This window comes from Micropterus salmoides, unplaced genomic scaffold, assembly GCF_014851395.1.
Source record: "Micropterus salmoides isolate LMB-PRFRI ecotype aquatic unplaced genomic scaffold, ASM1485139v1 Ms_hic_scaffold_6, whole genome shotgun sequence".
NCBI lineage: Eukaryota > Metazoa > Chordata > Actinopteri > Centrarchiformes > Centrarchidae > Micropterus > Micropterus salmoides.
The window spans coordinates 12,400,109-12,415,075 of NW_024044348.1; the positions used below are offsets into that span (position 1 = coordinate 12,400,109).

General features: G+C 37.1%; 1 protein-coding gene across 1 annotated transcript; it reads left to right on the top strand.

Moving 5' to 3' along the window:
• The first annotated feature begins 2,421 nt into the window (after positions 1 to 2,421).
• Positions 2,422 to 7,476, top strand: gatm (glycine amidinotransferase (L-arginine:glycine amidinotransferase)). Its single transcript, XM_038702200.1, has 9 exons — positions 2,422 to 2,573; positions 3,460 to 3,678; positions 3,849 to 4,044; positions 4,680 to 4,870; positions 5,128 to 5,265; positions 5,564 to 5,728; positions 5,855 to 5,918; positions 6,004 to 6,120; positions 6,233 to 7,476. The coding sequence occupies exons 1-9, from the start codon at positions 2,505 to 2,507 to the stop codon at positions 6,343 to 6,345; spliced, it is 1,272 nt and encodes a 423-aa protein (XP_038558128.1). The 5' UTR covers positions 2,422 to 2,504; the 3' UTR covers positions 6,346 to 7,476.
• Positions 7,477 to 14,967: the final 7,491 nt, after the last annotated feature.

The following is a 14,967-nucleotide window of genomic DNA, read 5'->3' on the forward strand; positions in this document are numbered from 1 at the left end:
AGAAGAAAAGGTTAAAGGATATTAAACAAGAAACAAGAAACACCCACATACCTCTTACACTTAAGGTCAGTGTAGGTCAGCTGTAAAAGGCTGTGGAGGTTAAATATGTAGCCTAACTAACGCTCTGCAGCTTTTTTGGGATCAGTTGATGCAGTAGGCGGAGCCGCAAGTATGGACGGAAGAGGGGACTGCTTTCTGTCTCTTGCTAGTTTCTCCAATGGTTAACATGACAAAAATTACATTTTTAGTTTCTTTGATCATTATATAGTAACATAGTAACATGGACCGGTATTAGCCCACTCAGTTATATAGCCTACAGATAAGCAGTTTAGTCCAGGTTCTCAACCTAAGGGTCAGTCACCATCCAAATCTGTGCAGTGGAAGATGATGTAGGGCTGGTAAGAAGGGGGGGAAATGGGGGGAAAGTTCTGCTACAGATTACACAATTATTTACTTGACTTTTCTCTAATCTTTGTTTTTTATTTTTATGAAATTGTGGATTATTTAACCTTGGGCCTCAAACATTTATTTAAATGAAACCATGTGAAGTTTAGCTGGGAGTTGTCTCTGGTGGGACTGCTAACTACTCTCAGACATCTTAAACATGAAAAGGGGCCATCACGTGACACTTCTTGTTTGTAAGAGGTTACAAGCCAAAAGTTGGGAACCACTGGTTTCATCTACAACAATGTGTCCTATGTTTACCTTTATGTAAATCTGTTAATATGATTAGTAGCTCGTAACTCCAGCATTCAAATAAATGTAGTGGAGTAAAAAGTAAAATATTTCACTCTGAAGTCTAGTGGAGTTGAAGTATAAAGATGCATAACATAGAATTACTCATGTACAGTACAAGTACCTCAAAATAATAAATAGTACAGAACTTAAGATATTTTCCTAGTTACTTTGCGCCACTGGTAATGGGACTAACCCTGTGTTTAAAGATGGATTATGGATTGAAACATTCTGATGATTGGCTGATGTGCATTCAGGTATACACACAGACATACACACAGACACAAACTCAAACAGCAGCACACAGTGACAAATATTAAGAAGTTTAATCCTCAGACACAGTCTATTATTTTTGGTGATACCAGAATTGTAAAAATGGCGATTTCCCACAAGAACTGTTTTTTTCTCCGGATGTTCTTTTGAAGTAGTTTTAAATTCCTGCAGGTGGCACTCTTTTCTTTTTTTGTATGTGGTCAACTTTTCACCAAGCAATTGCTCTTAAAAACAAACCCTTATTTGGCCTCATTACGTGGGTTTGTAAAGATGGACATACAACTTAAAGCAAGATACTGAAGATTATTTTCAGGTTCAAAAATATTCAAACATATTGGCATTGTATAAAATATAAAGAAACTGGAACAATTTTACAGTGCATGTTTTCATTTATCCATAGAAGAGATAAGGCTTTGTTTAAGCCCAAATACAATGTATGCTGGGGAGTATGTCAATATGTATTAACTATGTTTATTTACAAACAATAATAAGATTAATAATAAGATAATAAGAGTTAAGTGAATACTTAACAGGACTTTAAGTTAAAACTAAAGATCCGTAGCTATGAAACAGGTCTAAAAATAGCACGGGGGTCTTTTATTGACTTAAATTGAAACTGGCAAATGTTTCCAATTGTGTTCTGTTAGACCAGCATTAATCAGTAATTTTATCTTTCAATTCAATATCTTAGACTAAACAACACTATCTACTCGAATAGATAGTTTTTCTTACCCTCTGTGGCCAATGACTTGATTAATGCAGCTTTAATGATAAAATAGCTGATTTCTCAAAATTCTCCCTGTGACTAGCAGACTATTGGGAGCTGAAGGCATCCTTAGTGCATGTCCTTTGAACCTTGGGCATTAACCATAGATTTCTTTATAGAGGGCCAGGTAATATCAGGAGTCAATAAGGTCTTTGGGTTGTGAAATTCTTGTGACCACACCTCAGTGAAGCATGTGGTGACACAGCACGCACAAGGCACTCTTTCTATTTGATTGTGTGAACTCCTTTTCTGAATCTTGCTTCTGAATTACAGAATAAATTAATGTACTCACTAAAAATGCTCAGTTTATGTGTTTATTATGTGTTTTTGGTATTTTATGTAGTAGCAAATGTTTTCGTGTAGTCACTGGTATTTGCTTTTGCAATGCAAAAATGTCTTCAATCGGTTTATACTGTTAGTTATTTTATGAGCAAAAACGACCATTCCCCTGTCACTGCTTTGTAGGTTGACAAAACATATTCTGCACAATGTTACAGCAATATTCTCCTCTGGAGCATTTAACTCAGCCCAGCTGATAAGAATTTGCTGGCATAAGGGATTGTGTTTCAGAAATGCTTTTTCTCAAGTCATGTGAAAGCGACCAATGGTCTAAGAGGCACGTAGACCCACTCCTATAAAGATGAGGCGCCTTCATTCATGAGAGCAAACTCAGAGGTGGATCCTGCGCTGCTGTTTGATTTCACTGACAAACTCACTATTACATTGGACCATGCTGCGAGTCAGGTGTCTGAGAGGAGGTAGCAGGGGGGCCGAGGCGGCCCATCTGATCGGAGCCATGGTTGGTATTATGGTGGTTTCATGTCTTTTATTTTTTTTTCAAAAATTTTAGACAAAGTACAATATTTTTGTTTAAAAAAAAATTTAAAAGCACATGTCAGTCAATGGGAATAAAGTATTATATTATATTCAACATTTTCTTCACTAGGCTTCATCTGAGCTGCTTCTTTCATTTGAGATCAGTTTAACTGATTTATCAATTCATTGTTTGTTTGCACTTTGGTTGATTGAAATACTAAAATCTTGAAAAGACAATCCAATCTAATCAACCATTCGGGCTAAAAAGAAAAACACAGATTAAGTCAAACAGACCTATTCCTTTATTCGTTTGCAACTGTTGAGAGAATCTTTTTTTCCTTTGGTCCCTGAGTGACAGTGAACAACTGTTTGGCACAGGTGCACTCCCAAACTCAGCGACACATGAGCTGATCCTGAGCCAGCAGATGCCACACTATCTGTGGAGATACTGCTTCTTAATAACACGTGTACTTTGGCACCAAACAAATTGAATGCCTTTCTCATTGATTTCTAAGGTCACCGAGTTCCTTTTATCAGCCTACACAGTTTTACTGTATTTGAATTAGCCTTTTTGTATGTGAGCTGCCAGCTGGGTCATTTCTTTGACTGTACGACTTCTAATTTCATTCATTTCTGGCACTAAAACAAAAGAACAGAATACACAGCAACGTAAATTACACATAATTTTGTTTACAACTAATACACAAATTGTATTAATATGTATACATTGTATTTTCTATCTGAAAAAGTCTTCCATGTAAAGAAATGGCATTTTTTATACAAAAGCCTTTCTTGGTTTTAGTGATGTCACACCCACAGCACATTTTTGTGTTGCAAAATATAAAACAATAAAAACTTTCCCTCCTCAGCTTGGCCGGGCGGTGACTGGATGGGTGCAGAGGGCCTTCCAAAGCACTTCAAGTGCAGCGGCTGCACAGACGCAGCATGTCGTTGAAGAGGAACATGTTACTGAGCCTGTGCAGCAGGAATGTCCTGTTTGCAGCTACAATGAATGGGACCCTCTTGAGGAGGTGATCGTGGGTCGTGCTGAAAACGCCTGTGTGCCTCCTTTCACTGTGGAAGTGAAAGTAAGCCAGAATGTCAAGATAACGTCTGTGAAACATGCAGAATATTTCCGTGTGTGCCACTGCTGTATAGGCTTTCTACCAAGAGAGCATCAAAACTGTGAAATGACCTAAATTGAACTGTGAGGCAATGAGATTAACTCCATGTTGTCATATTGTAAACCCCTCAACAGGCTAACACATATGAGAAGTATTGGCCCTTCTACCAGAAGTATGGGGGTCAGTCTTTTCCTGAGGACCACTTGAAAAAGGCTGTCGCCGAGATTGAAGAAATGTGCAATATTCTGCGTCACGAGGGCGTCAGTGTGAAGAGGCCAGAACCCATCAACTGGTCCCTGGAATACAAAACTCCAGACTTCACATCCTCAGGTAAAAAAAATACTCACTGATAAGCCTTTACTATATATTTTCAGTTCCCACTAATATCAAATGTCTAAAACATGTGTAAAGAAGTAGATCACTACTCAAAGCCAATAATCCACAAAGTCACAAGTCAAACTTAGTACTTGTACTTTTTATACTTTTACTCCACTACATTTCAGAGGGAAATGTTGTACTTTTTACTTTAAGCATATGATCTGTTATGATCAGTATGATGCATTTTTATAGATTAAAGTACACAAACAGTTTATAGATAAAATCAGCTTCCTAAACCAGCTACAACACTGAAGTACTGTTAACTTGTTAATGCATCAATGATAATGGTCCTGTAATATCATGATAACACTGACAGGGTCTATTCTGTCTAACAAGTACTTATTGATACTTTAGGTACATTTAACTAATACTACTTATGTACTTTTAATTAAGTAAAAGTTTGGACGCAATTATTTCTACTTGTAATTGAATGTTAAAGTAATGTAATACTTAGTATTACCCTACTTACTTACTTTTACATAAGTAAATGATCTAAAGACTACTCCCACCGCTGGTCTCACATTTAATGTTGTATTTTTATTAAATATTCTATGTAAGCTAATCGTGTATTGTTCAATATGTTGTAGGCATGTATGCTGCCATGCCCAGAGACATCCTTATGGTTGTGGGAAATGAGATTATTGAGGCTCCTATGGCCTGGAGGGCTCGTTTCTTTGAGTACCGAGCCTATAGACCTTTGATCAAAGAGTACTTCAGAAAAGGTGCTAAATGGACCACTGCTCCTAAACCCACTATGGCCGATGACCTGTATGATCAGGTGAGGGCTTATTTTGTGAGATTTATTTGAGATGCCATACCTTCTGCTGGTAAATGCTCAAGACAGCACATGCTAAATGTTTCAAATATGGACTATGTGGGATTTATATTTCTTGAAGGGTTGGGATTATGTGTTTAATCTCAACACTCAACCTGTAAACCTCTTAGCCCTGTGCTGTTTATTGCACTGTACGTGGCGAGAGACTATATATTGCTGCATAAATGCATGTAAATCATCAATTGCACGGTGTCATTCAGGACTACCCCATCCGCACTGTGGAGGACAGACACAAGCTGGCCGCTGAGGGGAAGTTTGTGACCACAGAGCACGAGCCCTGCTTCGATGCTGCTGATTTCATCCGAGCTGGGAGGGATCTTTTTGTACAGAGGAGTCAGGTATGAAGGCTGTTAAACTAAAAAGCATGCTTGCTATCTGATAAGGAGGGTGACTTTTCTTAAAGCAAATTCATTCTTATATAACAGTCATTGCTTGAATGTCAGTGACCTGCAGAGCGATGTGCAACGTGCAGAGTGAGAGATTAGATAAAGCAACATTTTGCTATAGCTCACCTGTAGATGACATATAAAAGTCTCTGTGAGCTTGTGATCACCATTTAGGCTATTCACTCAACACTTAATACAGGTAGCCTGCATAAAATAAGGCTGCACTGGAAACTTTGGAGTTTATTTGCAGGTTACAAACTACATGGGAATTGAGTGGATGCGTCGTCATCTTGCCCCAGACTACAAGGTCCACATAATCTCATTCAAGGACCCAAACCCCATGCACATTGATGCCACTTTTAACATCATTGGGCCAGGACTTGTGCTGTCAAACCCTGATCGCCCATGTCGCCAGGTACTGTAAGAGGAAACGGCTCACATTGCCCTATGCTACCCTCTTGTGGACTGATACTTTAACTTGGTTTGATAAACACTACAAAGTGCCACATGTTCACCGCTTCTCTTTTTTCCTTTACCTTAGATTGACATGTTCAAGAAGGCTGGCTGGACTATTGTGAAACCTCCGACACCTCTGATTCCTGATGGTGGGTACTAAAACTTATCTTCTCTTACATAAGCAGAACATTTGGAATATTTACTGGAAAAAAAACACTCTCCCTTTCTATGTAGACCACCCACTGTGGATGTCCTCCAAATGGCTGTCCATGAACGTCCTGATGTTGGATGAGAAGCGTGTTATGGTTGACGCCAGTGAAAGCACTATTCAGAAAATGTTTGAGAGTCTCGGTGAGTTCATATATTGAAGTTATTCCAACTTACATTCGCATAATTTTTTGATCTTCCCATTCATCTATGAGGAACAAACTTTCCTCTATGCTGCGATGTGTTTTTGTTGCAGGTATCAAGACCATAAAGGTGAGCATTCGTCATGCCAACTCCCTGGGGGGTGGCTTCCACTGCTGGACAACCGATGTTCGCCGCCGTGGTACCCTGCAATCCTACTTCCACTAGCCTTGCCAGAAATAGGCAGTTTTTATTGAGCTTTGGATATTAAAGACTCAGTCCCAAATCTTAATACCACTGTAATTGTTAAATTTTAATTGTGAATTAATCATTTATGTACACACAGGTTAATGAAGGGCGGAGCTTTGTGATACAAAAATCTACTGTTTCAATCTCAAAAAGTATACACATTTGAAATATGTGTATGTTTAAAATGGGCGTCACCTGCAGCAAGTCAAACCTGTGAAACGTATTGTATACTAACCTGTGTGAAACAAACTAATAATGGGGCAATCTTAACATGACAGGTGGCACCAAAGTCTTTTTTCTAGATTGCATCTTTATGTCCTAATTTTACATGTATGAATTGTCTTGATTTGACATTGCTGTGCATCACAGAGCCTTTGCAAACAGTTCTGCAAACAGTTCTATACAGTATATATACACGATGAACATTACTTTACATTACTTTACTTGAATCAGTAATCTCAATATTAACTGCATTTCTGGCCTGGCTTTTGCGAAGCTTAATTGTTTATGGCTTATACATCAAAAGTCATAACTTTGAGGACAAGGTACAATTTGGTATGTGAGAGTCATCAAACAAGGACACAGGAGGAGAGAAGCTACCTCCCCATGAAAAGTCAAAAACCATCATGTTATCTTTTTCCAAAGTATTTTTTATTTAAAGAAATGTATAAGTTGTTACGTTGTTGAACATACGTGCTTATATGTAGTCTTCCATTCTATTTATATTTTTCATACTCTTTATTGGATTTCCCAACAATTAGTTTTTTTTATATATTTACATAAAAAGTATGCAGTCCATATCAGATATTGTATACCTTTTGCCTCGGCTGATTTCTCCTATTGCAAATCTGGGCCAGTTATATGCTACCAGTCATTCTCAGTGCTTGGCTGCTTTTGTGTGTTTTGTTGTGAAGTGTTGTTGTAATGTTTTATGATTCCTTTGCTGCCTATACAGTTAGATATAAGATGTTTTCCCTGTTCAAGTCTGCCATGATATTTCTTTGGAAACAATCAGTTCAAGCTATTCAAGTTATGGCTCAACAGAGCAATGCAAGTGATGGTTTGTATTATGCAGCCTTATTAAATGTAATTAAAAAGAGCTGTATGTGATTTTGTGATTGGGAATTTTCTTTTGATTATATTATTTGTGATATTTGTTTTTGTTAATGGGACCATTACTGGTGTGAAAAAACATTGTAGCATTGCATTTCCTGACCTTTAATCTATATCACTGAGATATTTTACTAAAGTAAAAGTATTAGCACCACTAAGTTAAAGATATGTCCCGCAATCAAATGTTTGGACTTAGGTAAACAAACCAGCAAAAAAGTATCAAAAGTAAAAGTACTCATGCCAGAGTGGCCCCTTTCATAGAGGTATGTAAAATGCATTAATGTTTTGGTAGCATTTTAATATTGTTAAGGTGGCGTTTTTCAACTTCTTAATATATTAAGGAGTTTTATCTATAACAATACATAATATTTTCTAGGCTGTTCATATATTTTAGTTGAAATATTCAATGTGAAACGTAACTTCTAACTATAGTTGTCAAATAAATGTATTGGAGTAGAATTATAAAGTAACCTAAAATGGAAATACTCAAGTAAAGTACAAAAACATCACAAATACAAAGTGTACTGTCAGGAGAGTAGTGGAGTAAATATACTTAATTTCAAACCACTGCTGAATGCCACATGTTTAGTTAAATAAAGTAGGCCACTGTGGGTCACACAAACCTGCAAACCTGGGATCTATTCACCTGTTGGATAAATCGCACCACATGTACTCTAACACCTTTATGTCTGTAAACATTAACTAGGCTATGGTGTCAGTGGAGGGGAATATTGCATCATATATTATCATGTAAACGGGACTACTGCCAATGCAAATAGGAATAGACTTTACTGTAAGATTCAAAAAATGTTAACTGCTGTATTACTTTTATTTAAGTTGAAGGCAGTGAAGTATTGGTAACAGTTTATTCAGTGGTTATCTGGAAAAGTAAGATCTGTTTTATTATGTTAAAATTAATGGCTAGGTTGTGGTCAGAGGCAGTTTTAAAGTTTTAAAGATTAAAGTGCAAAAACGTATACTGTAGTATAGCATAGTGTACCTTAGGAGAACCACACTTGAATGTCTCAGTATTTAATGTTTGAAGTCTGTAAGACAATAGATTTGAAAAAGAAAATGTCAAAGCTTATTTTATAAATGGTATCAATATAGTGATCTGTTGTATGATGCCAAATAAATTAGAAATTACAACATGCTGGAAAGGTTTCATAATAACAGAAAAAACGGCATTGAAATAAACTGTGAGAAAAGTTTTGTATGCATGTTGATGTCAGCATTCTGCTGCCATCTAGTTGTGAAAATTACACATAGCACTCCAAGGTTTAACAATGTTGAACAATTAGAAATAAAGTTTATGAATGACACAATCAGACAATGATGTTGTTGTGAAATACATTTGCAGAAAGCAATACATGTTCTCCATAACCTGTTGGTAATTAAAACTCCTTTACATTAAATCTAAATACCTTTTGTACCCTCTCTCAAACTTTAAATTCTTCCATCTTTATAGTCAGTTCTTATTTAATTTCTTTTGAGAGCATCACTCTAAACTAAAGCTATATACTGTAGTGTCTTCTTAAGTGTGGCCAAAGGTAGACACTTAAGACCTCTAAAGTAAACAGGATTTGTGACAACCTACTTGAGGAGTGATCCCATTGTGCTGGTAGTCTGAATTCATTGACAGCATATGACTTTAATGGGACCAAAACAGTCTGCTGCCAGTAGACACATCCTGACTATGTGCAGCTCTCTGATATTCAGCACAAGCACGCTGCCTATTTAACTGCTTCAGTTTGTCACAATGTGGCTTGGATCAGTCACTACAGGGTAAATGCTATCAGGCTACAGGTGTGGCCAGTGGCTGCCTCCTGCACTGATAGATCACATTCAGAATCACACTCTGGATAGAAGGTGACAGTGTGTCAGTACAGGTTCACTTGAAGCCAAGTCGCTTCTCTTTGCAGCTGTTCAGTCATACCTCCATTACCACCCCACTCGTGCTTATATGTAGTCTTCCGCAGATGTATTGCTTATTTGTACAGCTGCCTAAGTGCCTAATACTGCAGCCTCAACAACTGCCTTCAAACAGGAAAACTGATTGGGATCTAGTAATGATCATGTTTCAATATCGGCAGGAAAACAATTGTCACCCTCTCAGATTCTTTTGACAAAGGGAGACATACAGTCTGAATTAGGTCCAGAACAGGGTAGACATCCAGGGTGAACATCACTTTTTCCATGAGCTCAGCAAGTCCATCTTTTTTCAAAATTGTCCAATGCACTAACCATATTTCCAACTCACAGTGTAAAGTAAACCAGAAGGTAGTTGGATATTCTTTTGTTGCACCTTTTCACTAGATTGCATCTTCTTTGTCAATTATATAATATATAGCACCTTTCAAAATAAAGTAACAGTAGTCATACAGACTATTGTATTCTTGTATGTGGATGCCTACATACTAAATAATAAGACCTACTTATTAAAGGGCCTCTCCAGTGGTTTAGTATTGCACTTCCATAAAGTTTGGGGAACTTGTGAAAGTCAGTTTTAAAAAGAATGGGATATCCTGACTTTAAGTCTATGGTATTGGTCAAGCTCAAGAAACCTGGACAATCCTACATCCCCCATAATGCAACCACTACTAGCTTTTTGTTATCCCCTTTTTGTATGTAAAAGTATGTTAAAGTACTATCACAAGCATAAACATTTATTTGATGAAGCTGGTTGCACGGAGAACTTTGCTCACTGCAGGTCACACAACGTTTTCCTCTTTGTCAAAATGGTTTATTTGTATATTACTATTCCTCTGTCAACCAAACAACAATGTGATTTGTGGGTTCTCCCTCTGTCTGTCTGAAGTATTCATATAAATGCCATTGTAAATCTTTATTTAACAATATAAAACAACATTCATTCAGCAGTGGGTCACGGATCCAGTGTAGAAGTGAATTCATCCACATCAGTGTGGTTTCATGCAGAGGTTTTAATATAATCATTTGAACAAGGTGTCCTTTAACTTGTCTAGTGTAACCTGAATGACAGTTTTGCACTGGATCCTGGCCAAGAACTGCATGTGGAACAAAGATACTGCAAGCACAATGTGTGCAGACAATACTTAATACAGCAGCATCGCAGCAGTGTAGTAATAATGTTGTTTTCTGTGTTGTGTTTGGATATACTGTGAGCCACTGAACTGTTTAAAAAGCTCAATAGACATTTGTTGACATGAAATGGAGTGGCTACCAATTTCTACATTGCCCAGTTTACAATATTGTCTGCTGTAATATCCAGGCTGTTCTGCAGCTATTTAAAAAGTTTAAAATCTGACAAAACAGTCCAACATTTGCAAACTCTGTGTCAGTATATAGTTTTTCCCAGGCAAATGTGTGGAGCACGAAAACATTTTTTGTGTTTAACATTTGCTTTAAATTGGACATCCTTTTATAATTTACTGCCTTCAGCAAAACAGTCTAACCACTCTGACTTTCATTTTGAATCTTTCGTAGTAATTGATAGTAAAGAGCAACAGAAAACACTTTTTCTGGTTTTGACTGAATAGGCCAACAGAAATATTTCATTCAAATAATTGTACTGAACCCCTAAAGTTAAAATATAAGAGTCTATTTATAAGAGAGTTCAAGTCAAGTCAAGTAAATTTTATTTATACAGCCCAATATCACAAATCACGTTTTTTTATTTAATGTTTTACCTGCCTACATATGTAAACGCAAGAGTTTTGGAGTCTGCATGTAATTAGTTTGTCCATGACCTTCTGCATGCTCATATTTTCCATGACTAAATGGTGAGTGTTTTGCCACGATAACTGTTAACTTCAAGAATGACTGTACAGTAGTTTTCTTACCAGATTTCACCAAGACATCTATTGTAAGCCGATCTGGTGTTCTCTAACTAAAATGGTCGCCTACACAGAAGATGACCTTGAATGTTAGAAGAAACAGTATCACAGCGTTGCACACCAACTCTTTGATGCACTATATGTTTCTTGTGCAGCTCCTTTTAAACATTTTCCTTCTAGGGCTTTTTTATTTCCTATTCACAGACAGAGAGAATGGGGTATCAGAAGTGGAGGGTGAACTACAGGAGGATTAGCGCTGAACTCCTTTCAGTGAATGGTAATGGATGACTTAAGCTTTATACACTCCAGATGCTTAGCTGCCTAAAACATACTACATACAGTACATGCCCTGGATACATCTTTTTTAATTATACATTTCCAAACATAACTATAAATCAGTTTACCTCTATTGTTTAGGAGAGTGAGAGAAGTCTCAAAATCCCTGCAAATAACACAGAAACTATGTGCAACTTTCTGATTTAGGTAAACTGACTGAAAATGGTCTTCTGACTGCCTGGTAATGTGTAAGTGTTGCAAGGAAATGCATACATGTGTACAGCTTTTGTTGCACCCACTTATGTCTTATCATAAGGTGGTGATTAACCTTATACCATCAGAAATCTCAATAACTAAATTAATTTGATTGCAATAGAACAGAATGGCGGGGAATACTTTCACCCGTCAAATAAAATCTGATTATCTCAACTGTTCAGCTGTTGATTCTGATGAAAGTTATGGAAATAATCACAGTTTAAGGGTAGTTCAACTTAAACTTTGATTTATTAGAGGGGAAAAAAGGTAACTTTGTGTGTTATTGGAGGTTGATTTATTAACACTGATATTAAAAGTCATATCAGAAATGCAGTTGTTTGTTTTGGTCTGATAATATCGGAAGACATGCTTCAGTCAATATCAGGCTAATTTTCACATAACAATTCAATGTTGTAATTTTTATTTTTGGTAAGTACGCAATTTTGTGTATTTTAAACTACAGAGCATAGGACAGTAAAACTTGGCATATCCACTTTAACGCAAATTATAATTAGTGGAAAAGGAATTTGACACCACTAAAGTTTACATATAGTGTCTACACTGTAGACGAAACATGTGGTTTGACAGTGAACCAAATATAAACACATTACAAGTTTACATTTCTAAAGTGCTCCAGCTAAAGAATGTAGCAGCACAAAGTACAATGACAATTACTGACAGCCAAACACACATAAATGACATAAGTGCAAATAAGGCAACAGTAAACATGTCATCCCCTCATGAATAATGCAGCCAGTGTTACTAAAAGCTTATAAAGAATTGAGCATGACCTGTCAGTGGCTTCATTTATATACTGTCATCTATCATATCTCTAACATAGAGTTATTTAACACTTAGATTATTTGTATTCCACTGGTCTGTGTTTGTTTTAGCAAAGCAATAAACTAGCTGAGGCTGTGATTTACAGTGATTTTCATGAAGTTTCATGCACTGTCTAAAGAAATTTAATCACACCGTCATATGATTTGTTGCTTAAAGCTCCAAATAGAAATTATTATTGGTACTAACCTTGAATCAATAATCTGTAATGTGAAAGGGTTGCTAGTACTGCAAATCCCACTGAGAACAAACAGCCACTCTGTGCAGCGTTTAGGCTGTTGAAGCTCATTGTTATGGAAGGCAAAACACAGAGGCGTTGTTTGACACATGTTAAAGGGGAACCATATTTTTTTATACATAAAAGGTCAGTTTTCTTGTCATAGGGAGTGCTACTCTGCCTGTGAGGACCTATGTCAAAGCTAGAGTACAGGACTTTTACATATAAATGAACATCTGTTACTTTCAAGCCCTTGGCAAACAAGTTCACATCATGGTGGACAACAGCAGCAACTCAGTATGTCAGTCTACACTGTATGTAAGAAGCATGTGACCGTGTTGTGTAATTACCGTCACTGTCAGAAGGGGGAGACAAAAGTTTCACTCTGCAGGTTTAACTCTAAGAATGCTGATGATGTTATCAGGTTTATCTTTTCTCAGCCTTTAAGACTACAGATTTATAACAGAAAGTCTGTGATATAAACCTGAGGCATAGCATTTGAAAGACAAGTGTTTGCCAGAGAGAGGGGGTCTAATGAAAAGCAGCTATAGGATGCATTATAGGATGTCTTTGAGCTAGAGTCCAAGTCAAGTCTCAAGTCTTTGAGCAAGAGTCCAAGTCAAGTCACTCGTGGTTATAAAGAATTTTGTATCACCTGCTGTGTTCAATCCAGACTGTTTTTTTATACTGCTTAGCTATAAGGGATTCTGTAACCTGTTTTTTACTAACTGTCAGGAGAGCACAACCATGTAATCTGCAATGCAATCAATGACAGCTTATAAACTACTGTAAGTCAACACATTCCTCAGACTCACAAACCCAGTGTTAATGTTAACTAAATAAAACTGTAACGTTACATGATCAGCAATAAACCTGTAACCTGTTTGCAGCCAACGTTAACAATTAACGTTATGTCAGCCAGCGGGATGCAAATGATTACGTTAATCGACTACCAGACGTTTGGCAAGCAAACAAACGCTCATTCTTCTTTTCATAACGAACGACAGTAAGAGTTAACCTCTCATAGGTTTTAGCTAAATCAAGAAGCAAGCTAACGTTAGATGACCAATGCTAAGCTAAACATGTTTACTAACCTCAGGTTACTAACCTATTTTGTGTTCAGCGCTTCTTTGTTTGGGTCATATTGTATGAAGTTTTAAAGCCAAAGTTTACGATGAATGGCTCAGCAGCTGCCGTGCTTGTTGTCCTCTCTCATATGTGAGGTAGCAGAGTGAGGGGAGTAACAGCAAGCTCATCAGATGTTTCCTAAAAATAAACATTGTTCAAAAGTCCCGCACCTCGAGTCAAGTCTTGAAGTCTTTTGAGGACAAGTCTCAAGTCACTGTGTGTGCAACTTAAGTTGCCATCACTGCTTAATATTGTTATATATGTCAGAGGTCAGACATTAAGTATCCTGCTCAGGGACACATTGATGGATGTGTCACATGGGGGAATTGAACACGGGTCTCTCATACCAAAGGTCTTATCCACTGCACCATCACCACCCCAGTTTTATTTTTTCCTGAATATTTGGACTGAAGAGAATGTTTCTCAATTACTAGAGAACGTGCATAAGAACAGTGCGGTATTATAAATACTAAATGATAAAATAAAGGAGAATTTATTCCAGTGAACTGTTGAGAAGTGTTGTGTGAAAGTTGGAAAAACTGTGTCAACAGTACATCAAAGCAAGGTATGCAGATTTTTTTCATCATTTCTGTACTAGTTAAGTTTTATAGTTTTCTGTATGTTTTACAGATTTTTTAATAAAGCATGATTGAAATATAATTAATTTTGGCACAAATGTTATTCCATACACTTGAGATTCGAAGGAAACCGTTTCATTGCCTGTTCCAAAACATGTAACTACCACTGTAAATTAGGCTTGTTTTTCACTAGATAGAACCGTGAAAAACCCACCAAAAACACCTTTCCCCTGGTTTTCATGTGCAATCTGTAGAAAACGTCCAATGCACCTGCACCCAGCTCACTGTTTGTCTGTGTGAGCTCTTTTCCTGCTTTCAAAGTTCCCACGGAAAGCAGAGGACCACCCAGCGGCGCAGAGCACGACGCCGATTAGCTGCG